This window comes from Eublepharis macularius, chromosome 1 (assembly GCF_028583425.1).
Source record: "Eublepharis macularius isolate TG4126 chromosome 1, MPM_Emac_v1.0, whole genome shotgun sequence".
In the NCBI taxonomy this organism is placed as follows: Eukaryota; Metazoa; Chordata; class Lepidosauria; order Squamata; family Eublepharidae; genus Eublepharis; species Eublepharis macularius.
Window position 1 is genome coordinate 21,495,252 of NC_072790.1, and position 27,818 is coordinate 21,523,069.

The 27,818-nt window shown below is 44.9% G+C and overlaps 1 protein-coding gene across 1 annotated transcript in view; it reads left to right on the plus strand.

Annotated features, from left to right (window-relative positions):
- Positions 1-448: 448 nt before the first annotated feature.
- TFAP2D (transcription factor AP-2 delta) overlaps positions 449-27,818 on the plus strand; it is a 53,078-nt gene continuing 25,708 nt past the window's right edge. Inside the window, exons 1-3 of the mRNA XM_054996886.1 lie at positions 449-487; positions 1,357-1,854; positions 5,220-5,280. Coding sequence (XP_054852861.1) covers positions 449-487; positions 1,357-1,854; positions 5,220-5,280 — 598 coding nt within the window. The remainder of the gene's footprint in view (positions 488-1,356; positions 1,855-5,219; positions 5,281-27,818) is intronic.

Below are 27,818 nucleotides of genomic sequence, written 5' to 3' on the forward strand. Positions count from 1 at the left end.
CTATCTATTGTCCTCCCCGTTCTCCGTGCTGATGCTTAATTTTCAAAACTTCTATATTACCAAGGGACCTACGACATCAGCCAAAGAAATACCCAGCAAGTACAAATTCTGATTCGGGGAGCTGCTTTTGTGCAGAGGGAAAAAATTGTTCCTACAGGTTTTTAAAAAGGGTGCAGCGGTCGAAAAAAGCCGGCGAGCCATGCAGACACACTGGCGAAGTCTCTTTGTGATTAGATAGAAATATTCTAGATATACATATAAGTGCGTGTGTCTATATTTATTTTTGTTTTCCCCAAATTTGTGGGAAAGGGAAGAGAAGGCTGGATACCCCCCCCCCCCGTGGCTTTCAAAAACGCTGTTGTGGGTTTGGTGCTTGGTGAGGCGGCTTTTCTTTCCTTTTAAATTTGGAGAAAGGATTTAAGCTTGAGCGTCTTTCGGAGAACCCAAAATGTCAACGACTTTTCCAGGACTCGTCCATGATGCGGAGGTATTTTGTGTGTGTGTGCGCGCGCGTGTGTATGTGCGTGCGTGCCTGTGTGTGTCTGCCTATGCGGGTGTGCGGGAGCAAGACGGTGCGCGCGTGTGTGTGCATGGTCGAGTGTGCCCGTTGTGTGCTTGTTTCCATTTTTTCGTTAATCCACATCGGACCGTTAGGTTTAATTATAATCCGGCTTCAGACAGAACTCGGAGAAGGGAAAGGCCGAAAATTCGTTATGACATCTGTCGCCGTCAACTGGGCAACCGCACTGCCGCGTCCAAACGGGCGCAGAACGAAAACCGAATCAGAGCCCTGAGAATTTCGGGCCATGGAGGGTGGGAAAATGAACTCCGTCCTTGCCAGCGAGCCAAATGGAAAACTGGGGGGGTCGGGAAGGATTGACACCCACTCAGGTGGTCGGAAGGGGAGATTTTCGCAGAGGGATTTTTCTTTCGGAAACGGAGAAGGGTGGATGGCGCATAGGGAGCCGAGAGCCAACGAGAACCGGGGTGTCTCTTCCAGAAAGGGGTGCGCCTCTAGCCAGGGTTGGGACCGTGGGAAGCTTTGGGCGTCTCTTTGCTCGCCGTAGACCGAGATGGAGGTCCGCAGCTGTCGGGCTGGGTGCCTTCCGAAGCAACAGCCTGGTGCCTAGACTGTGCGGACTCGCGGCTTCCCTTTACAGGGGTCTCTCTTTCTCTTTCTCTCACCCCCCCTTTCCTAAAGGGACTAGCACCAGACCCGCATGGCGCCAAGCCCAAGAGTCTGGGGCAGCGTGTCTGTTCCGACCAGCGATGCGGGACCGGGGTGTCGGGGAGCCAGGCTCTTCTCCATGTCCCACCTGCCGGATTGGGGTTTACCTTCTCCCTTCTCCCTTTCAGATACGGCACGATGGATCCAACAGCTACCGCTTGATGCAACTGGGCTGCCTGGAGTCCGTGGCCAACTCCACCGTCGCCTATTCCTCCTCGTCGCCACTGACTTACTCCACCACCGGCACCGAGTTCGCCTCGCCCTACTTCTCCACCAACCACCAGTACACCCCCCTGCACCACCAGTCCTTCCACTACGAATTCCAGCACAGCCACCCGGCAGTCAACCCCGACGCCTATTCCTTGAACTCGCTCCACCACTCGCAGCAATACTACCAGCAGATCCACCATGGCGAGCCAGCCGACTTCATCAACCTGCACAACGCCCGGGCCCTCAAGTCCTCCTGCCTGGACGAGCAGAGGAGGGAACTGGGTTGCCTGGACGCCTACCGGCGCCACGACCTCTCGCTCATGAGCCACGGCTCCCAGTATGGCATGCACCCCGACCAAAGACTCCTGCCCGGACCCAGCCTCGGGCTGGCCACCTCAGGAGCCGAGGATTTGCAGGTAAATCGCGCTTTCTCCCTCTCCTGCTCTCCAGGCCAACCTCTCCTATGCCCCGGTGGGCTAGAAAACACCCAGCCAACCTCCCCTCCGGGAAGAGAAAGTCCTGCAAGGCCCGAGAGCCCGGGAAGTCACCCGGTGACCCAAAGGCGACTGGGAGCATTAGAGGCCTCCACCTTGCTTCTCCTAAAGCCACCGCTTCCCTCAAAACCTCCCGTCCTTCTCAAAATGAAGACCCGCGGAGCCCTAAACTTTTCAGATTTAAAAAAAAACGGTGAATCAAATATCAGTGCAATAATATAGGGGGCCATAGGAGCCGCACGGTCAGAGAGAGTGAGATTCGGGTCCAGTAGAACCTTAGAGGCCAACTCGATTTCCAGAGTATGAGCTTTGGAGAGTCCAAACTCCCTTCGTCAGATAACATGGAGTAGAGGAAAAGTACGGGTCTCTGTCTAAAGCGCCGCCAGGTCGGTTCAACCCAATATCTACTTATTCTGGGTAGAACCGTATCGCATCTCTCTGCTTTCCTACATCATCCCCTTCCCACTCCACGCGTCTCTTTGTCGCCATCTGTTTATTTCTGGTTCTACCCGCCACTCCAAAATACGCCCTCCTTTTAATACTGCCAAATTCAAGTTCACAGACTGTCAGGAAGACGCAGAATATAAATCCTATCCTAGGTTTTTAATTTCTCTCTTTTTTCCTTGCATCCTTTTTAGTTCTGATCAATTCCAATTAAGAGAAGTTGCAGAGTATAAATCCTGGTCATCATATTAACAGCGCAATCCTAAAGAGAGTTACGCACATCTAAGCCCATTGATTTCAATGAGCTTAGACTGGAGTAACTCTGTTTAGGATTCCTCTGCCCGTCTTTAATTTTAGGCGGCGATGTGGGCTTCAGTTTCTTTCCCTGCGTTCGAAAGAGGTTTTATTGCGGGCAATTCCTCCTTTAAAAGCGTTTAGGTTTAAATTATCGTTTAAAACAAAAGTTAAACCAGCAGTTCCAGGCAAAATCCATCTCCTCTCTCAGCAGTTGGAGAACGACTGGGACAAGAGAATATTTTTCGAACACTGCAGGGGAAAAGGCCCCTTTGGCTCACCCAGGTAATGAGGCAAGGCTAAAATCAGCCGAGCCCGTGAAAAACAGCTCTCTCCAACCTGACTTTCTATCTTGAAACCCACTCCACAATTTTCTACGCTTCTGTCTCACCCCTTCCCATTCTCAACAAGAACACCCCTTATGTTTCCCTCCATCACTCCATCTCCAAATCTGCCATTTGCTATTTAATTTCAATAAGACCTATTTACTCCTTTTTTCATATATAGCCACGTCTGCGGCTGATTTTGGAGGGGGGGGGGCTGTACATTTCCCCCAAATGCCCAGCATAAAGGCTTGTGTTTTTTTTCCTTTCAAAAGAAGGGATTAGTGGCGTTTGCAAGGCAGCAGACAATACCTAAATCCCGGGCAAGAAAAAGCGCCATAGTTTATCCCATTTTCGACTTAGAGCCATTCAACTGGTCATTTATGCAATGCCATCCGAGCAAACAACATGTTTCTCTCCGACCCTCCCCCCCACCCCAAGAATTACATGGCAGGCTCATTTGGGGGGACTTATAACAAATACCCTCTTTAAAAAAAGATAAGCATTTTATTTTCGGCCGTTTCCAGGGTTCCAAAAACACCGAACAGGAGAGACAGAAAATGCGTGTTATGCTTCTCAGCTGCAGGAAAGGGTGGGTTTCCCCGTCAGGCACGATTTAAGTATAGGCCATGTTTTTCTGTCTTTGCGCTTAAGACTTCGTGAGACGCGGCGAGTGCATTGGGCGACTCCCTGTAAGTTCATTTGGGACGGTTTTGTTTGGCTTGAAAACGGTGGATAATTTTCACCTTGAACTTTTAAAGCGAGGCTTTTTTTCCCGAGGCAAGGAAAGAGTCGGCGAAGCTTGAAGGCTCCTAGCTTGTCTTTCAGCCTTCTTCTCTCCCCCCCTCCCCCCCTCCCCTCCTTTCCTGGGTCTATTTTCTTTATCAACATATGCCTCATTTCCAATGCATCACATGTAAATATACTTCCCCCTGCTCAGAATGTTAAGTGAACGTCCCATCGTTCGGAAGGCTGTTTAAGTCAGCCGAACAGATGCAAGGAGTGCTGGAGCTGGAGTGGGCATCTTTGAGTCCCCTAAAAAGATTTTCCATGGGCAACAAAAGAAACTGTCACACCTTTTCCCGTCACAGCCTTAATTTATGCTCAGTCGCCCAGTTTTTTTCCATATTGATTTCATAATCACTTTAAGGCAGAACACTTAAACTCAAAAGAGGCCTTGAAGGGAGGGGGAGGGGGTCCTAGGCCAGTCTCAATATGGCGAAAACCGAGGCGCTGGGGAAGAACGGGAGGGGGGGGGGCGGACTGTAAAGATTGTTTTTGTGAAGTGGGTTTTTTAAATTATGCACCGACTCTTTCTCCGCATGTACTTAACTCTTCACGGGCTGTTGAATAGGTTAACACCCTTAAAGGTCTCTTTCATGTCCCTAACCCCGTTTGTTTGTAAAGGAAAATGCGTCTTTTAACACATTTTCAGGGTGCAAAAGGATTTAGGGGTTGCGTGGCAGGGAAGTTCATCGGGGGACGGGTTTCGATTTTTACAATTCCGATCCCAACGAGTATGGAAAACCCATAGGGCCGTTGTGATGAGCCCAATCGGTGGAGTATCCGCATCCCAGGAAAAGTCCATGCGGAAACTCTCGCTGTTTTGCATGGTTCTATACAGCAGTTCAGTACTGCGAGGTTTCTTGGAAACACCCAGTCACTGCTCTTCTATGTAGGCTTCAGAAGCCACTCTCTAGGTCTGTCTGTTGTTTCGCGCATCTGTCTCTACAACTGACACTAATTCTGAGAAATACGAATGCCCCACTTACCTAAGTAGCCCATAATGGCATGGCTGGGAGGGGGAGATGCCCTACGGTTATATCATCACATTCATTTCTGATAATATTTTTTTTCCACCAAGATATCCCTTTGGAAACGTTTGGCTGCCCATACCGGCTTTCTTCCTTTTTGTCTGCCTGCCAATCAATCACGCGAACAAAAGATCGTCGTATCTGAGAACAGGGAAACGTGGGGTTGATTCTGAGAAGGAGCTGTCCTCTCGTACGGTTCTGAAACATTCAAGGCCGGGATTTGTAGCGATTTAGTAGGAGAGATCAAGGTAGAGATTTAAATCCCACGTTCGCTTCAGTTCTCCCAGGGCAGCAGTCAGAATGCAACATCTTCGCTCACAAATTCCAGCCATTTATTCTACCAGTCTTTCCAGCCATTTATTTTACCACAACGACTTTATATCTGATTGTGTTGTTGTTCTTCTCTTTCCAGGGCTCAGTGGAGGCCCAGTGTGGGTTAGTGTTGAATGGCCAAGGTGGCGTGATAAGGAGAGGTAAGCAAATGGCAAAAAAAGTTTCTATTGTATTGTATTGTATTGTAACTTTCTTATCCATCCGTCTTAAAAATGCGCTCCGGGATACAGACGGGAACTCAAATTACTTCTCTAAATTAGTGAGGCCTGACCCCCCCCCTTTAAGACTGCTTTGTTTTTCAGTGACGTGTAATAAAAAAAATATTGGAAATCTACTTGGGAAGAAGAGTTTTAAAACAAACGGCGGGTTCCGAAGTTTCTAGGCAGGCCTTTATTCACCGATACAATCAAGTTAATTTATAGGGATCAGAAACGAGAAAGATCTGTTGTCTGTCTAGTAGCTTAGTTTTCTCCATTTGCCTTCTCTGTTTCGTCTGTTTCGAAGGGATTATCCAGCCCAGATTAAAGCTAGAATTTTTGTTGGGGGGGGGGGAAGGGTTTGCAATAATCTTGAAATAAATCGGGTGTGTGTTAAGGTAGAAATCCAGCAGCTGTAAAAGCCAACTGGGAAAGCTATCTTGATCTCATTTCTATCCACCACTGGAAATATCAGAAGTCTGAACTGGGAGGAGTGGAGAGTATCAGTTCCGCCCATAACTCTATGGTGGGAACCTAAAAGTATTAGGTCTGTGAAGGATTAGCTTACCTGAATCCTAGCGATTTTGGACTTTAGATAGGCGTCACGTTTGCTGTCTTCTGTCCGATCAAATATAATAAAAGGGGAAGCAAAAACAACACCCCCCCAAAAAAAAGAATTGTTTTCAGAACTAAGAAGGAGAGGTGAGCTGAGTTGGGGAGGAGGAGAATGTATGCTTTCCCAAAGATACACCAAAGGAAACTCGGTCCCCCTCCCCACAGGAGAAAGAGAATATTAGGATGCAGATTAGAATCGGACAGAAGAGCAACATCATTTGCTCGCTAGGGGTGGTATTTATTTATTTCCATCATTTATTTGAAATCCAGCGGTTAGTAACGTTTATTTTAATTATCTCCTTTCTCTAAATTGGTATTTTCGCTGGGTAAACCGACGCCCAGAGTCGGTTCCCATTCTAAACACACTATCTGGAAATAACTCGGCTGTGGGTATTTTCACTGGAATAGGTGGGGTTGACTGGGAAAGGAGCGCCTATCCAAAGTCGACTGATGACTGATGAAGAGAACTTGATTCTCGAAAGCTTATGCTAAAATAAAATTGGTTAGTCTTAAAGGTGCTACTGGACTCTTTTTGATTTTTTGTAGTTCACTTCTCCGCTGTGTTTGAGTTTTGTTTCTAGGGCGAAATGAGAAAGGTGCCGGCGCGGGTGTGTTTATTTGAGAGTGTGTTATATATTGTTAAATCATTTAACTCTCCAAGCGTTGACAAACGCGCGAATAGTGGAATAAGACTGGAGAGCGGTCGCTTTAAAGATAGCGCTCATTGTAACGGTGTCGGTGGTGCTGAATTGGACAGCTCCTTGCCGGTCGAGTCTTCCACTGCTGCAGCAAAACTACTGCGTTTCATTCCCAGCAGAACTTTGGTACAATCCGGCCCACCAAGCCAGAACCGTTAGTTTCCCTCACTTTAGGCAACAGTGTTTTTTGTAAGTAAAGAGCCTTGGAAAGCCTTGGTATCAATCCCCATATTAACGAATGAGAGACACCACTGATCGCAATTCGCCTAAAGCCCGGATTTCTCCTCCGTAAAGGGAACTTTCCTTTGTATACACCGCTGTCCTTTGGGGGGCCGGGAGTTCGACCTTTTTCCTGTGAGCTATTGCGCACTCAGCAGGAATTTAAAAAAAGGGGAGGCTCCGAAAATGGGGCATCCATTGACGGTTTCCAAATTGGGAAGAAGGATCCATTTCCTTTAGATTCTGGGATTTGGATTCTGTTAACAGAGTTTTGTTGCATTTGCACAATTCCTCCCCCCCCCCCCACAATAAGGGGGGGGGATGTTTATTCCACCACCTTGGAATTCTGTTCGTATTCATTACAAGACTCTTTGAGTCGGATAGTTATTGAAAAGGATTCCCATCAAATAGCGGAATTGTGTCTCCGCTGCTTGACTGGACTCTCTAATCTCCCGTCTGAAGGAGATTTTCTTTTCGAGTTGATGTAAGTTCTCCTGGTAAGGAACTTCCAATTACCTGAGCGGCTGATTGTAGTTAAGAAAGGCGGCTGGGCCGCTCTCTCCCCACCCCCTCGGTTTTTCAAAAGGCGATCGAGTTATTCAAGGGTTTAAAGATTGATAGTCAAGGAAATCCAGCATGAAAAAAAAGTAGGTCTGTTTCTCGACTGATCTTTAGATAAGCTCAACGGCTCCCGCACTCCGAGCCATTTCTCTCTCTCTGGTTGAAGTTAGGGAGAGATATCAAAGGCCAGCGGAGAAGTTTCAAATGTATATTCAAAACACATAACAATATTTTGTACGACTTCAAAAAGGAAGGGGGGGGGGGGTAGCGGCTTCAGCGCCTTGAATTGAAACCAACTGAGTTTCTTTCCTGTAAAGCATCGCAACGGCACAGGTGCATTCAGCGGCGCTTGCCGGATATAATGAATGGTGGCAGGTCCACGGAGGAAGGAAGGAAGGAAGGAAGGAAGGAAGGAAGGAAGGAAGGAAGGAAACAAACGAATTTCTCACCCTTAAGACAAAGAAGATTCTAACTTCAGAGTTCCAAGAAGGATGGGGAGCGGAGGAATTTAGCTCCAGAAATTAATTTAATTTTCTCTTGTATTACTGCTCTGGCTTTTTGCTCACGCAATAAAGACTGATGATGATGATGATGATGATAAATACACAGAGAAGGAAACTTACATCTGCACAAAAGAACCCCAGCTTAAAATGAATCCAATCTCTTTCTCTCCAGCCCTGGCACTAGGACGGTCCATTGTTCTCTGGGAAAAATATTAATAAATACACTCGTTATTCCCCCAGCTGAACAAATCCCTCGGCCCAAGCCCGAACTCTGGCCTACTTGCCCCCCTGCCCCGGGTTCATCCATCTCAGCTGAGGCATTGTTTCCTCGTCTTGAGTTGGGGGAGGGGGTGCTTTTTAATGAGACTCGAGAAAGACTGGGGGGGGGGGCTTGACTACTGGCTAGCTAATGATCATCCAGAGCCAATATCTGCCCCCAGTTCAGTGGCCGAGGTCCCAGCGCGATCACTTCCACTTAATGGTGTGCAGGATTTCGCCCGCAGCCGCGCCGGCCGCGCCATCACAACCAATAATCTTTACTTTACCTACTGTGAGCGTATCGATAGCTTCTCTCGCCCCAGGCGCCTGCTTTGATATGGTAATCTTTCTGAGGACCCAAATTCTGCAGAGATCATATTAATGTTGTACATACAGCCTGGCGCGGCTCTGCCTTAAAAGTTGAATATTCAGATTGCCCGTTTCAAAAGAAATCGTGGGCGAAGAAACGAGCCTTCTATTTACAGGACTGGCTGGGGCTTCTTTCTCTCCCCCTCCCATGTCCCCACCCACCTCTCCCTCCCCGCAGGGGTTTTATTAGAGATTCCTTTTTAGGAATTCTTCTCTGCGCTGTAGTTTTCAATCTGGAACTTGTTTGGTATGAGATCTCCCCCCTCCCTTTAAAAGCGTGGGTCCAAATGGAGGTCTTCAGCCCAATCTGGGGAGGGGCCAGTGGTCCCCCCATCACTAAATATTTTTGGACTTCACAAAAAGAGGCAGTGCGGTGACACTTGGCCCTCCTCTGTCGTTTTATGAGGTGGCAAACCCTACCAAAAAAAAAATCCGACTCTTGTTTCCCTTTGTGATCAACTGTCTTCCTTCCTCTGCCTGGGGCTAATTTCAGAAGCTTAAATACCGCTATCGCCCCTGGGCCATGGAGAGAAAAAGGGGGCCCGGGCTATCGGCAAGCTCTTTTTCTCCATTGCCCTTGGCAACGTAAAATACAAACTACTTGGAATCAAAAAACATTTTGCGGGAATTAATACGATCTGAACTCTTCCCCTTTTAAGAGAGTTTGAATTTGTCAAATCGCTTTGGAGGTGACTGACGGGAGAAGCACGAAACGTGCGCGCCGAGCTGGGAACATTGTCAGATCTTATTTGATTAAAATAATAATACTAGTAATAATAATAGTAATAAAAAGGGGGCTCTTAAAAGCCTCCGCATCAGTCACAGAAAAATAGCCGCCTACCCAATAAAGCGCCTCCAACACGCTCTCCTCGGCTGCCTTTTATCTGTTTACTTAAGGCAGCCGCCCCGGCAAAGAGAAACTCGGAGGTTTGATCCGGAGCGCTTTGATCTGCAATTTTAATTCGAGGCACTTAATGATGAAACTGCAGCCTAATGACTCATTCAGTGGTGGAGGGGGGGGGGAGGAAGGAAAAAGAGGGTTTTTTTAAAGTAGGGGTGGTGGGAGGGAAGGTAAAGTCCAAACATTTCTGAAAGCTCAGTTTCTTTGCAATTTCTCTCTTTCTTTCTCTCTCTCTCTCACACACGAACACACACACATTCTGGCCGAATATACCACCACGCATATGCCCTGCTAGAAAAGCCCGCTCCGGACTGGTAGGGGGGCGGCGGGACAGAACAGGGAATGAGGAAGCCCAAATAGATGGGCCAGGAAAGAAGCGGGCTGCGTTCGTTTTAGACGCCGAAACAGCAGGTAAAGGAAGAAGGGACGGTGCCAGGGTTTCTGGCAGGATCTGTCCCAAAGGAGCGCCAGGAAAGAGCAGCTACAAAGTCTGGCCTTCCCTCTTACTTTCATTTCAAAATCCTCGTCCTCCAGGCCGTGGTTAAGCAATCTTCCTTGGACGTAACGCTCCATTGGGCTTACTTCCAATAAATACGCAGCGGATCGGGTTTCTTATCCTTCTTTCTATAGCCGATGAGGGGGGGCAATCAGTGCACAATATGAGGGTTGGATTCGGCCTTTTTTCCTGGACTGGTCACCCGCATTAGCTTAGCAGTCTTTACAACAAACTTGTGAGGTAGGACAGAGCCATGTCCCACCTTATCTGGAGGCGGGGATGAGGTTGAATGACTTCCCGAATGAGGTTTGAACCGATACTGTTCATAGGGGCCTGAGGCTGCGGTCCTAAGAAAAAAAATCGTGGGTGTAAGGGGAGGTGAAATGGACAGAGCCTTAGGGGAGGCAAAGATGAAATTAACAAACCCTCTGTGGAGCTCTCTCTGCTGGCTCTGTGAAGAGAAGTGAAATAGCTTTCAGCTCCATGCATCTGGCTAAGAGAGCTGTGGTTCTCAAAAGCTTATGCCTCAATAAAGTTGGTTAGTCTTAAAGGTGATACTGGACTTTTTACTATTTTTCAACTACAGACTAACGCAGCTACCTCCTCTGGATCTATTGCATATAGAAATATTCATATATTTTCTCTCTCTTTCCCACACGTCTATGCCCTTCTGTTCCTTCTGGTTAAATCTTTTACGTTCTGTTCATTGTGATCTCTTCCCTTCTCGGCTCCTTTCTTCCCATGTCTCCAAAAGCTAAAGTCCCGTTTTCTCCGAGGCGGGGGACCCTTCGTGCAGACTGTCCTGAAAACTGTTTCCTGCCAAGCAGAGCTCCTGCGCCTAAATGCTCAAGATTGGGTAGCCGCGTTAGTCTGTCTGTAGCAGTAGAGAAGAGCAAGAGTCTAGTAGCACCTGTAAGACTAACAAAATTGGTGGCAGGGTATGAGCTTTCCTGAGCCACAACTCACTTCTTCAGATACCTTCAGATATTTGAAGAAGTGAGCTGTGACTCCGGAAAGCTCATATCCTGCCACCAATTTTGTTAGTCTTATAGGTGCTACTGGACACTTGTTCTTTCCTAAATGCTCAGACGAGGCTTCAGAATCCAAGGCGCTTGAATGAGCCACCAGCGCATCTCTCTGCGCAGGATTATGGCGGAGTATCGGAGCGACGCTCTTCCAGCCTGATGCGTCCTTAGTAGCAAAGCACCGCAGCTCTTCTTTCTTGCTTCCCTCTCCCTTATATTCCAATTCCCTCCCCATTCTTCAGCTCTTATCTGCCCAGATCTTGATAATCCTATAATACCTATAATTTGCTCCTAATGCTGCGTCATTAACACGGCTGTCTGTCTCTTCTTTCTTTCCAGAAAGCAATTTGAGTCCCATTAAAAACCTTTAATGCGCTTGTTTAATTAATAGCTCCAGCCGAGCTGATTTCAGATGGAGTCACAACAATAAGGGGGGAAGGGGGGAGAGAGAGAAAAGAAGGAAGCTGGAAGAAGCGGGTGGGCAAAGGGAGCGGTTGCAAGCACTGCGCCGAGTTCAGAGACTTCCGGGGAGGGTGACAGCAGGATTGGAGCCAATGCTTAGACTGGCACCTTAGAGACCAACCCGATTTCCGAGGTGTAAGCTTTCGAAAGTCAGAGCAGAGATAGATGCTAAGCAGGGAAAGATTCGGGTCCAGTAGCACCATAAAGACCAGCCAGATTTCCCGGAGTCCAGTAACACCCTTGAGACTAACAAAATTTGTGGTAGATCTGAAGAAGTGAGCAGTGACTCAGGAAAGCTCACACCCTACCACAAATTAGGTTAGTCTTATAGGTGCTACTGGACTCTTGCGCTTTTCTACTGCTACAGACAGACTAACAGGGCTACCCATCTTGATCTATCAGATTTCCAGGGTGGAAGCTTTCCAGAGTTAGAGCTCCCTTCTTCAGACATCTTAGGCGAGTGGGGGAATAGTTTGGTGTCAGATTGACACCAAGAATGTCCGGACAGTTAGCTTTGCCACATGCCTGTCCTGAAAAACGGGGTGGGGGGAACAAACTCACCCCCGAACTCTCTGAAAAGAATTTGCCCTTTCCCCATTCAGTTCTATGGTAACACTTCGCAACCGTCCCATAGAAATTCCATGGCAGTCCATAACACAAACCAGTAAGCCAAATATCACCACGTTCATGGGGGTGCGCGGCTGATCTGAATCGTGTTGATGGGCTCCATGGGGCTTGATGGGCGTCGAAGCCACCTTCCATCAAGCATTTTCCACCTCTTTCCAACTTTGGCTCCGCTTCCTGGCTGTTTGTATGCATCTAAGCTAAAAAAGGGTCCCATTGTCTAGTTACATCTAATAGTGGCAGCACATAGCGAGAAGGTCACACCAGCGTCATCTCCTTAGGCGCAGTTGGATCCCAAGGCCTGAAAGGGGCTGTTGGGAGTTTGTCAAAGAGATTAAAATGGATGGCTCTGCCATATGGATGGAAAGTGCCTCCATCAAGAATGCTTGGTGGGGTATCCTGTGCATACTGTGTATGGGCCTGTTTCCTCTAGCAAAAAGAATGAGATGTGGGATAGGAGGTGGCTGGATTTACAATACAGGGAGGTACCAATAACATCCATGATCTCATCACAAATCGGTGACACCTGCAAGTTACAACCTCAATCTTTTTTTGATCAGTGCTAGTATAAAAATGTGAACGCTAGGAACTGCATCACGTAGGAGTTTTCCACGTCATTGGGTGAACTGATGGTCTGCCTGTTAAATGACTTTGGATGGGTGAGCACATGTAGATGTTTTAGCAAGACTATTGGTAATGTGTAATATATAAAATAATAAATCAATGCACTATTAGAGAATATAGGGCACCATTGAAGGTTCCACTTTTCATCTTGGAACAAACCATGAACTTGTCTAACCAGCTTCTGAAAGGACTTTGATATAGTACAAGTCATTAATTTGCCGCTGCACCCCTTGATCCTCCTGGGGAGGATTCTTGAATGTTATATGTAATATAAATTATATGCTGAAACTTGTAAAACGAAGATAAAAATTGGCTGCAATATTGTAATATGCTATATTAAAAGAATGATTATGTATATGTAATATATGATTGATAAATAATTGTTTTCCTGTTGGTCTTAGGACCTATATTTCAGGAAGTGTTACATCGGGAAAAGCCAGTTTTTTTCACGATAACTTCCAGGTGGTGGCTGGAAATACCCAGGATTTCAACAAATCTCCTGGCTATATACCTCAATTGCCTGGAGAAAATGGCTGTTTTAGAGACGTTATATTCTGCGGAGGTCCCATCCCCTCCCTCTACAGGCTCCACCCCCAAAATTTCCAGGAACTTCTCAACCTGGAGCTGGCAACTCTAGGGATATTTTCTATCTTATAGGGCTGTTGTAAGGGCTTTGGAGATAATATGTATAAAATTGCAAAGGGGAATTTAAATACGAAGGCAGTCAACAGCCCAAACCAGGAAGCCGGGTATCACTACATTCAGGGGGATGCGCAGCCCAATCCAAGGCATGTTAATGTGCTCCATGGTGGTTGGTGTTACTCATGATGAAGATTCCTTACCATTACTTGTATACTACCATTACCATTGTCCTGACCTGAATAACCCATGTAAGCCTGATTTTATTAGATCTTAGAAGCTAAGCAGGGTTGGCTTTGGTTAGTAATTAGATGGGAGACCTCCAACAAAGACCAGGGTTTCTCTGCAGAAGCAGGCAATGGCAAACCACCTCTGTTAGTCTCTTGTCATGAAAACCCCACCAGGGGTCACCATAAGTTAGCTTTGACTTGATGGCACTCTACACACCATTACCATTCTTTTAATATTACCTCTCAGTACCAGTTCTTGTAAAAAAAAAATAGATTAGAGTCATGGTTGGAAGAAATGCAATTAGAAAGGGAGAAGAGAATTTGGCGAAAGTGGGGCCATGCTAAATTGCCCTAAACCCAACAGGATCTTGGCACAGAGTGAAAGAAAGCACAGTGTGGTTCTCCCCACTTTCCCACAGCCCTGTGGAATCCAATGAGAGTGAGAGCCAAGCTACAAGTGACGCCTGACACAGGTTGGACACTTGTCAGCTTCCCTACAGGTTTGATGGGAAATATAGGCGTCCAGGTCTTGCAGTTTGGCTCTCCATTTAATTGAAGTTTGCAGAGTGGCAGTCAATGGGAGGGAGAACATGCGGTCAGGAGGGGAGTGCAGGCGTCGGGCTCTCGCCTCCCCCCCTTCCCCTCTGCTGTGTGTGTGTGTGTGTGGGTTTCTGTAAACTTCAATGAAATGGAGAGCCAAGCTGTAAGACCAGGATGCCTATATTTCCCATCAAAACTTGAGGTAAGCTGATAAGTGTCCAACCTGTGTCAAGTGTCACTTGTAGCTTGGCTCTGAGACTGGGTCCCAAGAAAATAGACCAGGATGTATGGATTTCAGTTCCATTCATTTCCAGAGGACTGAGTGCATGAAGCTTTTCTAGCATCACACCCATTGCATGGGATGAAGGCCCTGCAATCTCAGGTGGGATAGATCTATGGAGCTATTAGTAACCAGGTACCAGTTACCTGAAGGCAAAACAGACGGATTCCTTATGAGAGGTGAAAATTGCAAGCCTTGGTGGATAACTGTTGAAAAACACAAGACAACAATTACACTCGGTTGAAAGCAATGAGGTTTACTCCAGAGTAGAGGGGTGCAGCACTGAGGCTTAATTCTAAACACTAATTATTTTAATCCTAAGCATGCCCCCTGAACTTTGTGCAATTGATGTCTCCCCACCGCTGCCACTGGAAGAAGGGAAATGAAGAGAGAAGACTCTCTCTCTCTCCCAAAACACTCAGTGAATCACATCTTGAAACTGACAGCAAGTTCAGGATGAATTAAAGGCAGCTTTTCTTCAAGCAAGTGATGCTGCTTATGCACCTGTGCTTATGCGCTTGTTTTTCATCTTGCATTGGATTATAAGAATGACAGGCTTGTTCCCAATTCTTGGTAACCACCAAGAGAGATAGAACACTCTTTGCACTGTAGAGGATATCAGAAGCCAGAGGGAATTAGGTGATATCCTTGTACATTACTACCATCAGCACCACAAATATATGTGTAATTTATGGCGCAGGTAGACAGGTGAACAAGTGAAGAAAGTGTGCCATTTCTAGAGATTCCTCTTACAGAGGTTCATGTCTAGAGGCTTCCCCTTAAAATGTCTGCTTGCTATTTAGGATGCTTTCTTCCAAGCGCAGCCTGATCATATGTGTGGTTACTCAGAAATAAATCCAAAAGGTTTTGTAGGATTTTCTCAGATTTCGCTATTACAAATAACCATTTCTATATTTTTTTCTCACATCACATCAAGGATGTATTTAAGATGAGTACTTGTTTTTCTAAAATCTAATGTACACTGGGATATTTGTAACATTTTCCTGTAAAATAAAGCCCATTTGCCAGCCAGAAAGGAACAGGTTTAATTTAATTTCTTGAGATTGTGAAATATGATAGAGATCTTTGCTCTTTTAAAGAAAAGCCACATATTTGAGGCTTCTGGTTTCCGAGATACAATTGAAGAAGATCCTTACATTTTTGTCAGACAAGATCACAAAACATATCTAAAGGATTTTTGTTAGGGATCGAGCTATTCACTTGCTGAGTAATTATGTGATATTTAAGAATGCCTCTTTAATACTATGAGGACCCTCATTTTCTGAGATAAGGAACTAAATGTAAACCTGAAGAGGGAAAAGAGGGATTTCAGTAAATGCTACCCTAACTCATGCGGTGAGTTCCAAGCAGATGAATACCTGGAGTACAGGAGGAAGAGCTCGCATTGTGAATGTGAAAACAACACCAGCTCAGATTCTCTGGCTAATCTTGTGACAAAGTGCACAATATGAGCTCAGTTTGTCTGAGATGCTCTTCTGTAGTATATTTGGCTTAATAGTTCGTCCAGCCTACAGGAGTGACAACTCAGCTAGAGAATGCTGGGTCTGTAGATTGCAAAACCCACAAACCACCAGCCCAACTCAGGTTCAGTGCTGGAATTTCACAAGTACATTGAGAATGGAGGCAGGAAAACAGCACCACTTTCTAAAAACTATGACCCAAAACAACTGCTTCAGGCCATTTCCTGGTCAGGTCTTCTGGTTTAAGAGGTTTGGAGATTGTAGTTTTGGAATGTAAAGAGTTGTGGTGGTGAGGAGAACAAAATGGTCTCTCTCTCTTTCTGCCTGCCTTCCTGTGTGTGGGTCTCTCTCCCTCCTGTCTGTCTCTCTACCTCTCTCTCTTTATCCACAAATCTGGGAGGCTCAAATCCTTTTCCTGGCTGAATTCATGAAAAACAAAGTGTGATGTTTTCTAATTAAGCTTATGTCTTGGCGAACGTGGTTTTTTCATTCCATGCAAAGTTGTTCTATAGAAAGGAAAGACAAGAACTAAGTACATTTTCTCCCAATGATTGCTTTGGGAAACCCATCCTTATACTGGAGACAAACTATGGTTCTTTGTCAGAGGCAATCCAACACGGTTACTGCTTCTGGTATCTCTGCTCCTATTCTGCATCCTAGTCACAGTTCAAAACTTGTCCTCTAAGTTTATGGGGAACTACCACCCTGCTCCCCCACATGAGGCATCCAGCTTGAAATCCTAGTTCCAATCGTCTTTGAAAAAATGGCTGCAAGAACTCCTCCTGGATGTTGGTAGGCCACCCATGCTGCACCCAATTCACAATAGGTGCCAACTGCACATCTCTATGGGTTTCAGAGCTGAAAGCATTTTTGGGCCTTTTAAACTATCATCAAAGATTTTTGCCTAACTTGTCCACAGTATTGGCTCCGTTGCATGAGTTGTTAAAGAAGAATGTTCCATGGAAGTGGGCAAGGGCTCAAGATATAGCATTTCAAATGTCAAAGAATTTGTTACAATCCTCCAGAGTTCTAACACATTTTGACCCTAGATTACCCATCGTTTTGGCTTGTGATGCCTCCCAGTATGGGGTGGGGGCAGTTTTGTCCTATGTATACCCAGATGGCACAGAGAGACCGATTGGATTTGCAGCCCGCATCATGTCTCCAGCAGAAAAAAATTGTTCTCAGCTCAACAAAGAGGCTTTAGGAGTGGTTTTCGGAGTCAACAAGTTCCACCACTATTTGTATGGCCGGGCGTTCACCATCCTTACAGACCATAACCACTACTCACACTTTTGGGTGAACACAAACCAATCCCTGCCATGGCCTCCAGCAGGATGCAGCAGTGGGCTCTAACCTTATCGGGCTACCAGTATGAGATTCGATTTCGGCAGGGTGGACAACATTCTAATGCTGATGCATGCAGTAGGCTTCCCTTACCTGATTTCCCGGCACTGGTACCAGACCCAGGAAATCTGATCCTGCTTGTGGATTTGCTCAGTGGCACGCCTGCGATGGCAGAGCACATCAGCTGTGAAACCCGTAGAGATGTGCAGTTGGCACCTATTGTGGATTGGGTGCAGCATGGGTGGCCTACTCACGTCCAGGAGGAGTTCTTGCAGCCATTTTTTCAAAGACGATTGGAACTAGGATTTCATGCTGGATGCCTCATGTGGGGGAGCAGGGTGGTAGTTCCCCATAAACTTAGAGGACAAGTTTTGAACCAACTTCATGACACACACCCTGGTATTTCCAGGATGAAAGGAGTGGCCTGTGGGTTGGTTTAGTGGCCCGGCTTGGATCGGGACATTGAACATTTGGTGGGATCTTGTGCTCATTGTCAGGACAGTCATCCGACGCCCCCAGCTGCACCGATCCACCCTTGGGAATGGCCAACTCAACCCTGGGCTAGACTACATGTTGACTTTGCAGGCCCAATTAGGGGCAAAATGCTGATGGTAGTGGTGGATGGTTGTTGTGGGTTTTCCGGGCTGTATTGCCGTGGTCTTGGCATTGTAGTTCCTGACGTTTCGCCAGCAGCTGTGGCTGGCATCTTCAGAGGTGTAGCACCAAAAGACAGAGATCTCTTGACACTGAGAGATCTCTGTCTTTTGGTGCTACACCTCTGAAGATGCCAGCCACAGCTGCTGGCGAAACGTCAGGAACTACAATGCTAAGACCACGGCAATACAGTCTGGAAAACCCACAACAACCATCGTTCTCCGTCCGTGAAAGCCTTCGACAATACATCGTAGTGGTGGATGCCCATACTAAATGGTTGGAGGTACAAGTTATGTCTTCCATCATAGTGGGACAGCTAAGACAAATATTTGACACTTTTGGCTTGCCGGAAATCTTGGTCACTGACAATGCCCCGACTTTCACAGGGGCCACATTCAGGGAGTTTATGGAACGCAATGGCATTCAACATATCCTCACTGCCCCCTATCATCTCTCTTCTAATGGGTTGGCAGAACGGGCAGTGCAGTCAATGAAATTGGGATTACGATGCATGGGGCAGCTACCTTTAGAAACTCAGCTAGCCAGATTCCTCTTGTAGTACTGAGTAACTCCCCACACCACAGCTGGGGTCTCCCCTGCAGAGCTTATGTTTGGTCTGTCCCTCCACTCACATTTAGATTTTTTGCAGCCAGCAGTAGGTACTAAAGTGTGTCAGGGCGAAGCGGCTATGCATCATGGACGGCCCCCTCGACCTCTTCCCCGTGCTTTTCAGCTGGGGGACCATGTCTGGTTATTGGCTTTTGGGAGTGGGAGACAATGAGAGTCAGGAGTGATAAGGTGGCAAACAGGGCCAGTATCTTTTCAGGTAGAGCTGTCTTCAGGACAGATAATTAAAAGACACCTGGATCAGATCCGCAGGATGTCATCACAGCATCAGGAACACCAGGGGGTGGCAGTAGCAATGCAGGATGGGCCAACATTGAGGGGCGGTGGGGAGGTCTCAGATGTAACAGGGGAAGTGGACAATTCCACCACAGGGGATTATCAACAATCACGAGCAGTTGCAGAACAGCCTCAAACATCAGGAGTGACTGAGGCTCAGCCCCTCCAAGGTGATAGAGGTCAAGAACTGCCACAGATGAACTGGCCCCAGGAGGTCCAGGAGATTACGAAGAAAACCAGATAGATTAACATTCTAGATTGAGTCTTAAAGGAAGAGGGGTATTATATCGTGGCAAGTTGTGAATTTGGTGGTGTTCCCTTATTGAACTGTTTTCCCTTATTGAACTGTTTAGGCCAAAAAGCCTGTGTAGTAGTTTAGTGTCATTTTCCCTTCATGTGGTGGGCTGTTTGTTCTCTACCAAGCAGAGGCCAGGGAAGGCCCTGCTTTTGTTAAATAAAACTTTCAAACCTTTAGACATGGCGTGCTGATGGAATTATTACACAACCAAATAGGTTTCCTAGTTTATAAAGTGCTTTTCAAAAAGAAACACAAGATCTTTGTGATCAGAAATTACAAAGGGATAATAAAACTGAGAGTGTCCACATGACAAAGACCATAGTGGTGTTCAGGGGAGGTTACCAAAAAGCCAGCAAAGGCCTGCATCAGTTGGAAGTTTCAAGAACTGCCTGCTTTAGGGCAGTTCAGCGGATAGGCTGTTTTGCTGCAGCTTTGGTGCATTTGGTGGAAGGGAGCCCTTCTGGGTTGAGTTGAATGCAGGTAACACCTTTGTCCCATATTTTCTTTACATACCATGAGGAAACTCAATTGACCACCTCATCCCCAAAACATCTATGAGAGAATGCTGTAATTTATATGTGAATGACCCGCACCTAAACATATTTACCCTTCTTCCAGCCTGTGATTTGTTTTCATTGACCAGATGCCAAAGCAGAGTTGCAAATGCATCCTTCTAGTTGTTGCTTTAATATCAGTTTGGTCTTCAAGCAGTTCAAATTGATGAGGCTTAATTTGGTGCCATGAAAAATTTCAGCTGCCTATTTCCATTCCTGAAAGGGCCAAGGAAATCCCCTCCCCCCGCAACCTCTGTCCAGAGCTGCTATAGGCAGCCTGAAACTGGTTCTTATTGAATAGTAGCCACCCACCCCTCTAGAGACAAGACACTTTGGAAAAAGGAGAAGGGAGGAGATTTCTGGAGCTTTTTGTTATTCATTTCATAGAAGGAAGGTGACATAGCATAGCCTGATGTAGTCAGATCTTGAAAGCTAAGCAGGGTCAATACTTGGATGGGAGGCTACTGAAGAAGACTCTGCAGAGGAAGGCTCTGGAAGAGGAAAGCACTGCTTCTCACTTGCCTTGACAACCTTTTGCTGGGATCAACATTGGTCGGTTGCACTGTATGTTGTTATTTATTTCAAATATTTATAAGTCTGCCTGTTTCCTGACCAAGTCAGGTGACAATAAAAGACACATACAATAAGACCATATAAAGTGCATAAGTAAAGCACTAAAAATACAATCAACCTTTTAAAACACCAGTTTAGAAACATCCCAGCACATTATTCTGCACAATTTAGAAACATCCCAGACACTCAGCACAATCCTAAGCACAGCTACTCCAGTCTCAGCCCATTGAAATCAATGGGCTCAGACTGGAGTACCTCTGCTTAGGATTGCACTGTCTGTCTACTCTAAATGCTTTGTGGAAAACTAAACTATTCCAAGTTTAGTTTTACAGCCTCACCAGAGAGGTTAAAAACCTCCCCCCCCCCACCTCTTCCAGGATCCTGTTTCACAGGCACTGAAGAGGCTAGGCTGTTACCAATCTAGGCCCCCTAGACAGGAGAGGCGCAGCCAATAGGCCCTGCTGGGAAGAGCAGAACTACCAAGAGAACATACAAGGGGAGGTGGCCTTTTAGGTCATGAAAGGCTTTTAAGGTCAACACTAGCACCTTGAATTAGAATTGTCATAACAACAACAACAACAACAACAACATTCAATTTATATACTGCCCTTCACAACAACTTAACACCCACTCAGAGCAGTTTACAAAGTGTGTTATTATTATCCTCTCAACAATCACCCCGTGAGATGTATGGGACTGAGAGATCTTCAAGAGAGCTGTGGCTGACCCAAGGTCACCCAGCTGGCTTCAAGCGGAGGAGTGGGGAATCAAACCCAGCTCTCCAGATTAGAGTCCTGCCACTCTTAACCACTACACCATACAACACAGGGATTGGTTGCTCGAAAGAGGACACTTAAAAAATGCTACTAGATGTACCTGAACTTTAGACAGCACCGGATCCACTTATTTACATCCTGGCCATTGTTTCTAAAATCCTGGAATAAATATGCCTACCTGACCTCTTGGTTAGCTCCCTGGATTGCTTGAAAGGGGGTGACTTTCGGGCATCATCTCCATCCGTGGTGTTTCAAACCTTTTTGAAGCTTGACGAAACCCACATGGAAAACGGCAACATAGGTGGAAACAAAATGTTTTCCCATTGAAGGAGCAATTATTTATTCAGCACAAATTGTTTGCACCCATATGGCTGGGATTGAAAAAGAGAAAGATGAATATTTCATTGAGTCACTGTCTCACTGTTTGTAAATTGTGGGCTTAATTTGTCTCTTCCTTCGTAATATAAAGTGCATGAGAGTCTCTATCTGCCTACAGATAAACATAAACAAGAATTGTGCCTTCCAGTATAATTAACCTCATTTAACCATTATATGCGTCTCCAGAAATCTGGATAAGCAGAAACAAGTTACCTACGATTATACATATGTGGAATGTGGGAAGCATGGATTTGGTAACAAACAAATACAACTCTTTTTCTGATAGGTTTATAACATTATGCATGGAATAGAAAATGAACAGGGATAGCTTTTTCTCAACTCATGGGCACTCAATAAATTTGTTGAGAAATAGTTTCAGTGCAGCCTGGGTAGCCAAAGTCAGCTGGATCTTGTCAGATCTCAGAAGCTAAGCAGGGTCAGTACTGGTTAGTAATTGGATGGGAGACCTCCAATGAAGACCAGGGTTGCAGAGGCAATGGCACACCACCTTTGTTAGTCTCTTGCCAAGAAAACCCTGCCAGGGGTCACCATAAGTCAGATATGACTTGAGGGCACTTTCTACCACATTTATGAATCAGACTGGACGGTTCATTATTTATATATGCATTTTAGCACTTATTTTAATGTTTTTTTAATTGTTTGGCAGCTTGGGGGCCCAAACTGGGAGAGTCAGTTTGGTGTAGTGGTTAAGAGCGTGGGACTCTAATCTGGAGAACCGGGTTTGATTCCCCACTCCTCCACTTGACGCCAGCTTCAAATGTGACCTTGGGCCAGTCACAGCTCTTTCAGAGCTCTCTCAGCCCCACCCATCTCACAGGGTGTTTGTTGTGGGGATAATAATAACATACTTTGTAAACAGCTCTGAGTGGGCATTAAGTTGTCCTGAAGGGCAGTATATAAATCAAATGTTATTATTATTATAAGTTGGGTGGAAAGGCAGCACAAACGCTTCTTAAATAAACAAACGAACAAAATTAAACAATTGTGGAACAGCATGCAGCAATGATGGGTGTCCAATGAAGGAACTTGGGTGTGGGCTGCTTTTGGATGTTGAGACATCCAGGGTAGGATATCCACTTTGTGCAGAAGGAGTCATGTAATTGTGAAACAAAGAGTACTCTTTCTCCAGTGTGTAAGGAGGGCTATGTCTCAGTGGTAGAGAATTTGCTTTGCATACAGAAGGTCCCAGGTTCAATCTCTGGCATCTCCAGTAAACAAGGGCCAGGCAGTAGGTGATGTGAAAGACTTCCACTTTGGACCTTGGAGAAGACAATACTGACCATGATAGACCGAGGGTCTGACTTAGGTAGCTTCATGAATTGATGTGTCAACACTCTAGTCTCTTGCCATGAAAACTCCACCAGGGGTTGCCATAAGTCAGCTATGACTTGACGGCACTCTCTATCACCACCAGGTTCAGGACAGACAATATTGCTTCACTCAGTGGGTAATTAAACTGTGATGGCTACAAATATAGATGGATTCCAAAAGGGTTAGATTTGTGGAGGGGAGATCCTCCATCTTCAGAGGCAGGGGTCCTCTGATTCCCAGTTGATGGAAGGCAGCATCAGGCAAGGCCTTGCTCTCTGTGTGCTGTTTGTTGGTCCTCAATGTAACTGGTTGACCTCTGTGTGAAACAGGATGCTGGACTTAGATGGACCACTGGTCTGATCCAGAGAGGTCCTTCTTGTGTTCTTATGCAGAGGTGGAGTTCTAGCACATGCCAGCCAAATTCACAGGATTCTTCTTTGATCTTTTTTGAACCTCATCATCTCAGGATGTTTCTCCATATGGACCTGCAACTGTTGATTAACAAGTTCTGACTGAGGACTTAAATTCCACTCAAGCCTTTTTCTTTGGAAATGTCCACCGTGGACCAGACTAGGCACTCATAGGAGAGGAAATAGTAAGGAAACTGAATGCTACTGATCTTCTGCTACCGTCAAAAGTTATTTTAATGTATGCCATACAATTTTTCATTATTCTCACATTTTTAAACGATAGTAATAGATATACAGTAGATTAATGACCTGTGCATCAATGCCATATCCATGATTCTGCCAGGGTGGGTAGAGTGAGGGCCCACATTTTGCTTGGGGTGGGGCACGAAGTGCCTCTGTGTGCCATTCCTGCACACATGCTCTCTGTCAAGGGAAATGGGACCACTCAGCACAAGAGGCACGAGTGACCTTCTTTAACTATATATTGAATTCTATCCCTTCACTGTGAGAACAGAATGGGAGCTACTAAAAACCACGACTGTCCTACCAGATAGTTTTGTGTTGGTCAGCAGTAGAAGATCAAGATTTGAGACTGGTAACATCATAAAAAAACAACAAGATTTTCAGGGTATGAGCTTTCTAGACTCAAATCTCCCTTTGTCAGATCTGATTAATGGAGTTTGACTCTCAAAATCTTGTACCATGAAAATCTTGTTGGCCTTCAAGGTGCTACTGGATTTGGATATTGCTGTCCTACCAGAATCACTCTGCCATAGATTTATTGGGGAAGGTGGCATGCTTAGAACATGGGCATCAAAGTTTTTTTAAATATTGGAGGGGCACTATGCATACTTGATCTTAACCATTCAATAACTCCAACATGGCAACATGGTCTGAACTGAACTGAATATAAGAGTCAAGAGGGTCCACTCCTAATATATGAGTACCAGATATGACTCAAATGTGAGTTAAATGCATTGGAAGCTTTACTCATATCTATTTTGCTTTTGACAGTAATTCTTCATAATGCCCTACTTTCTGATGTAACTGTAGCAGAATTAAACTCAAAGCACTCAGTTTTTATTTTGCTAAAAGTCTCAGGTGCAAAGCAACAACGGGAGACCACCTGGATAACAGAACAGGAGAAAAACAATTCTGGGAGTAATACAATCAAAAGGCAATTGTATACTTATTTCACAAATTTATCAATGTGCAAAGAGCAAAAGTGCATAAATCAATGTTATAATTACAATAAATAATGCAATAAATATACAATAAATAGTTACAAAATCCGACAGTCCATATGTGCAGTCATTTTTTACTTGGCAAATTCCACAGTGAAATGTTCAACATTAGAGAATGGAGTTTTAGGAGTACCAACAGTCCATGCAAGCACTGGTGTTAACAGTGGGCATAAGACATAAGTCTCAGGTGGGCTGCGTCCTGGAGTCAGGCAGACAACATTTGGCCTGTGGGCTGCATGTTGGAGGTCCATATGCTAGAGTGTTAATTTCTGGCCCCAGCTTGAGGTGCACCTGGGTGCCATGAAAGAAAGACTCGGTGAAAGGGAATATTGGATCCAACTTGGAAGAGAGCAACAGCATCCAATCAACCTGCGTACAGATATTTACTGCAAAGACCAAAAAAAAAACCAGGAAAAGAAACAGGTAACAAAAGAGGTTGAAATGAAAAGAACAACCTTGGGAGTATGAATACCAAGGCCAAGATCAAAAAAGCGAAAACTGTATTAAATTACAAAATCTTTAATCAGATTTCCAGTATTAAAAACTGTGCATTAAAAATCTATTCACTTTGGTTTTATATGATTTGATTAAAGCTTTTGTAATTTAATTAATGATTTTGTGATTTAATACAGTTTTTGCTTTTTTGATATTGGCCTTAGTATTCATACACCCAAGATTGTTCTTTTCCTTTCTCCCTGTACAGATATTTACTGTCATCAAACACAGACACAATCAGTTTAAAGTGGGAAGGTCTCCTACTTGCAAAGTTCTCTAGCTGTAAGAATAGTTCATGTATATGTTATTGGCTTGCTATGCCGTGAGTGTCTGGAAAGGGGTGGGGGGATCATAGGTGATCTGTCTCTTTAATTAATAATGCAGGAAGTAAAGTTCTTCTTCATCACACTCAAGGACACATGTGCTGTACATTACCACCATATGATGCCAACTTTCTTAGGAAGCTGACCATCTATGACCAAGTCAGACCATGTATTTAAACAAACATAGGGGACAAAGTATTTTTGATATTTCTTGATCATACATCATCTCAGGAACTGTATAGTGGAAACTGGTACAGACATGGGTAACTAAATGGGGCAGGGCAAAGAGATGAAACTGCACATAGACATGTCTGGCAAATTGTCTGGCAAACTGCCTATCAGAATGATAAATGGGCAGTGTTTGGTGAGACCCACACTCCTTCATGGGGAATCTCTGTCAGCCAACCGATGTCAAAAGTAAAGAGCATGTCATCTCACCAGTATCTCCAAATGTAGCACTTTTCCTTTCTAAAAACAAAGAGAAAAAAAGGGGGGGGGAACTCAACCCCCCAAAAGTGAGTAGTGTGAAAGGGTCAAGCTAGCACTACAAAAGTGTAACAAAATTACATATATTTATTATAGAGTGTACAAAAATCAATTAAAAATTTTAAAAGATAAAAGTCTGAATATCAGACCGCATAGTAAGTACATACACAGTTGTAATATTTCATACACAAGGATGGATTGCCCAATGACCAATAACAATTACATTAAAATAAACAGTCTCTCACAGACACTTGATGGACTACCTAAAAACGAATGGACCATATGCATTTCGGCCCCTAAAAGGCCTCCCTCGGTGGTCAGTGTATTATTGTGATAAGCCACACACATCCAGGAGTAAATAAAACCAATAATAGTTATACTGAAATTAAACATTAAAAGCCAAGCATTGCTATCTGCAACTGCCAAAGAGAGGAAGAGAAAACAAATTATACATTCAAAACTTATTGACATGTTTTTTATGGAATTTATAAACCAAAGTTTTAACCATTATTAGTTACTAGATTAGTTATTAGATGAATGGTTACTAGGATTTATACACAGAACCATGAATTGTTTCTCAATTTTCCTTTCCCTGTAGCATAAGAGAAAATGTTACCTGTTCTGTTATATGGGACAAAGTATAGGGATATATTCGGTGATATCACTGGAGTGGAGTCCAAATCTCTAGTAACTTCAGCAATAAAAAATAAGGCTTGTTTTTATTTATAACCCTCATCTGGTGATCTCTGTCTTCATTTTGCTTCTCCTATCCAGTGGACATTTGGAACTCATTTTTTATACAGAGAAATGGTTAGGGTGTTTTGGGTATCAACTGCGAAATGATGATGTTGTGAAAGCCAAACGTAGAAAAGGAGAATCACAAATTACATAATGAACTGCAGTGGTAAGAAAAAATCTGAAACCTGAGGGAAAGCCCTGTAAATATTGACACCTGCAGAGACTTTAAAAATATGTGGCTTGCAGAGTGTGAGTTTATGAAGTACATAAGCTATGAGTAGGAGCCGTAATAGCCAAGACTAGGTCAATCTTGTTGGAAGCTAAGCAGGGCTGGTACTTAGATGGGACGGGAGACCACCACAGAAGACAGCAGCTGCTATGCAGAGGAAGGCCACGGCAAACCACCTCTGATCCTCTCTTGCCTTGAAGGTCTCATGAGGCGGAACTTCACGGGGTTGCCCTGAGTTGGTTGTTACTTGGCAGTTTTATAGGTGACGAACTCTATTTTAAAATAATCAGAATTGTTTCAAAGAAAAAGTAGGGCATAAATAATCCAAAAAAGTAGCTTATATGGGACGAGTGATACGTGATTAATTTTTGATGCCTATCCCCAGTACTCATACAAATTCAAAAGCATTACTAGGCACAGCACGAACACTCCTACAGAATGCAGAGAGATGTTTTGTGTCTGTTTTGACGGAAGCTGGTCTAGGCAAACGCCAGCTCAGGTAGCTAGCCTGTGTCCCACACAGTTTGAAAGTAAAAGGTTGCATGTTTGAATTCTTCCGGGGGTGGGTGTGGGTGAGTGTAATTCACATAGAAGTCTAGATTATTAGAACTTTCCTCCTCTGATATTATATAATAATAAATAATAAATAATAATAATAATAGATTTATATACCACCCTTCAGGATGACTTAACACCCACTCAGAGTGGTTTACAAAGTATGCTATTATTATCCCCACAACAACAAACACCCTGTGAGGTGGGAGGGGCTGAGAGAGCTCCTAGAAGCTGTGAATCACCTAAGGTCGCCCAGCTGGCTTCAAGTGGAGGAGTGGGGAATCAAACCTGGTTCTCCAGATTAGAGCCCTGCTGCTCTTAACCACTACACCAAACTGGGTGTAGTAAGCAGGGAATATTGTATTTTGCACTACTGCATTTATATTCTGTTGTGCAAACCTCTCATTTGCTTTTCTTACAGAGCAATCCTAAAAAGAGTTACTCCAGTCTAAGCCCATTGAAATCAATGGGTTTAGATTGGCGTAACTCTGATTAGGATTGCACTATTAGTAGAATCTGGGAATGACTTTTTCAGTGCAATCCTATGCAGAGCTACCCCAGTCTAAGCCCACTGATTTCCATTGTCTTAGATTGGAGCAACTCTGCCCACGATTGCACTCTTTACCACCTACTCTGCTATTGCTATTGGGTTAATAGGTCT